At 40.4% G+C, this 2,897-nt stretch overlaps 1 protein-coding gene across 1 annotated transcript; it reads right to left on the bottom strand.

Annotated features, from left to right (window-relative positions):
• Nucleotides 1-1,868: 1,868 nt before the first annotated feature.
• Nucleotides 1,869-2,696, bottom strand: LOC136470490 (uncharacterized). Its single transcript, XM_066468323.1, has one exon. The coding sequence runs from the start codon at nucleotides 2,694-2,696 to the stop codon at nucleotides 1,869-1,871; it is 828 nt and encodes a 275-aa protein (XP_066324420.1).
• Between the last annotated feature and the right edge of the window lie 201 nt (nucleotides 2,697-2,897).

Below are 2,897 nucleotides of genomic sequence, written 5' to 3'. Positions count from 1 at the left end.
CAAGAAATTCTTCAACATAGGTGTTCTTGAATTTGGTTCCATTGTGACTTCTCATTTTCTTGATTGGGAAACCGAACTCCTTTTGTACCCTTCTAATGAATATCTTCACCTTTTCTTGGACTTGAATTTTATCATACACAAAGAACACCCAAGTGAATTGAGAATAATCATCAATAATAACAAGACCATATTTGTTACTCTCGATACTAAGGTAGGCGACCGGTCCAAAGAGGTCCATGTGAATTAGCTCCAATGAATGCTTGGTGGAGATAATGCTCTTTGCTGGGTTAGATACACCTACTTGCTTTCTGGCTTGACATGCGCTACAAATCCTATCTTTCTCAAAATAAACATTTGTTAGTCCAAGGATGTGTTCATCTTTTAGAAGTTTGGCCAAGTTCCTCATCCCAACATGAGCTAGTTGGCGGTGGCATATCCAACCCATGCTAGATGTTGCCACTAAACAAGTCTCAAGCTTAGCTTTACTTTTGTTGAAATCAACTAAGTAAAGCTTATTCTTTAAACGACCCATAAAGACAATAGAGGAATCCTCCCTTCTAAAGACTTACACACCCTTATCCATAAAGAGACAATTGTAGTCCATCTCACATAATTGAGAAATGGACAACAAATTGTAACTCAACGAATCAACATGTAAAAAATTTGCAATTGAATGATCAATGGTTATAACAACTTTACCAAGACCAATCACACCCCCCTTTGAATTTTCTCTAAAGACAATATTTTCATTTGAGTGAGGCATTGGGGAATATGATGAGAACATACTTCTTTCTCCGGTCATATGATTTATACATCCACTATCAAGCACCCAACTTGATCCACCAGAGGAGTATGCCTACAAAACAAATTTAGTGCCTTGATTTAGGTCCCCAAGTAGAATTGGGGCCTTTCATGTTAGTCACAAGAATCTTAGGAACCCGTATGGAAGTATTCAGATAGATGTTAGTCTCCTTGCCAACATACTTAGCAACAACTTCACCACGGTTGTTACTTTTTAACACAAAGCAAGATGACAAACTTTGTCGGGGTGCATGGGCCTTTGGTTGATAAGCATACTTGTTTAGGGTCACCCACTTTGATTCCTTTGGCTTCTGGGGAACCTGCTTTTGCTGAGGCATCTTCTTCTTGGGCTAAGTCTGATCAGGAGTCAGATTGGTAGCCTTCCCATTTTTGTGGGGCACAGCAGTGCTGCTCATCTGCAGCACTACTGCTCGCTTGCGCGGCACTGCTACGGGCTATGCAGGCTGATCTATACCAATCTGCTCCTTCCTCTCAAACTACACACATTCAAAGCCATTTACCAACTTTCTCCCATTAGCTTTAGCTCCTTTTGTGTGCCCAAGCCCACCTTTGATTGAAGGATGCCTTCCATTCTTGTATTGTGGTCTTTTTGGTTCCTCAACCTTTTTGCCACCATTTTGAGACTTCTCATCCATGCACCCTTTTGCTATGATCTCATTGAGCCTAGCAATCTCTTTTTTTATTGCCTCCATATTAGCAAGGTTAGTGGAATAAGCATTTAAATCAAGATTATAATATTTTCCACAACCTTGACTAGTGGAGGGAGTAGAGGCATCCTTTGCCTTAGAGAGATGTGAGTTGATATCCCAAAGAATATTATATTGCAACTCAAGTTCTTTGTGCTTTCCATCTAAGTCACAATACTTTTGCTTGAGGGCAATATGTGCTTTCTTTGTGACAGCATGGTCCTTTTGCTCTTTGGCCAAAGCCTTGCGCAAGGATTCCACCTCACTTCTCTCTAATGCAAGAGCTTCCTTGCTAGCAATGTAGAGATCTTTTTGCTTGATAAGAGTTTCCTCTCTAGATTCTAGCTTGGCTTGGACACTCTATAAATCCTCTATTGGTTTAGTGATGAATAGTTTGGTCTTGTTGTCTAAATTTTTAGTTATGTTATCAATTTCTTCATCACTAGACACATCATCACTAGAGTAATCACTTGTATCACTACTAGAGATGTCACTAGGGGGAGGAGGTTTGGATTTCGATTTGGGTTTTACCTTCTCACCCTTTGCTATGAGACAAATGTGAGGGGAGTAGTAGTCATCATCGGACATGTTGTTGAAGAGTCTTGGTGTAGAAGATGGCTTGTGAATAGCCACAGTTGCAATCTTCTCATCCTCCTCACTTGAGCTATCTTTTGTTGAGTCCCATTCATGTCCAATGTGAGCCTCTCCCATGTGCCTTTTGCTCTTTTTGTAGTCGGTGTTGCTCTCTTTCTTGTCTCTCTTGTAATTGTTGTCTTTAATTTCATGGGGACAATAAGCAATGAAATGTTTGGTGCTCCCACAATTGTAGCATAGCCTCTTCTTCTTGTTTGAGAACTTCTTCTTCTTCACTACCTTGTAGCCTTGCTTTTTGAGCCCCTTTTGATATCTTCTCAAAAAGAGAGCAACATCTTTCACTTTCTCATATTGTTCACTATCACTTTTATCTTCACTTGATGATGTTGTCTCTACTTCTTTGACTTGCTTTGGTGCTTTGGGCTTGCTAGATGATGCTTGCTTGTTGGACTTGGACTTGCTTGTAGAGGGTTGCTTGGTTGACTTGTTGGCCTTGAGAGCAACATCCTTGATCTTGATGCCATCTAGTTGTGCTTGCAACTCACCAATCTTCTTTCTCTCAAGTGCCTCCTCTCTTTGCATGTCAAATGTCATGATTCTTCCAAGCACATCATTTGGTGTGAAGTGCTCAAACTTCTTCTTATCTCTAATGAGTGTCACTACGGTCTTATTTCTAGGTGATTAAGCTTCTAGCATAATTTTGACAACCTTGTGTTCATCAAGCTCATCACCACCATAGCCTCTAATCTTTCCAACAATCACCATCAACCTATCAAACACCTCTTGTGGCCCTTC

This window comes from Miscanthus floridulus, chromosome 8 (assembly GCF_019320115.1).
Source record: "Miscanthus floridulus cultivar M001 chromosome 8, ASM1932011v1, whole genome shotgun sequence".
Classification (NCBI taxonomy): domain Eukaryota; kingdom Viridiplantae; phylum Streptophyta; class Magnoliopsida; order Poales; family Poaceae; genus Miscanthus; species Miscanthus floridulus.
Note: the sequence above shows the minus strand (reverse complement) of the source record. Positions and strands in the feature narration are given on the sequence as shown.

Bases quoted from the DNA above. Each gene is read 5' to 3' on its own strand.
- LOC136470490 (XM_066468323.1), bottom strand. From the start codon at position 2,696: ATGACATTTGACATGCAAAGAGAGGAGGCACTTGAGAGAAAGAAGATT.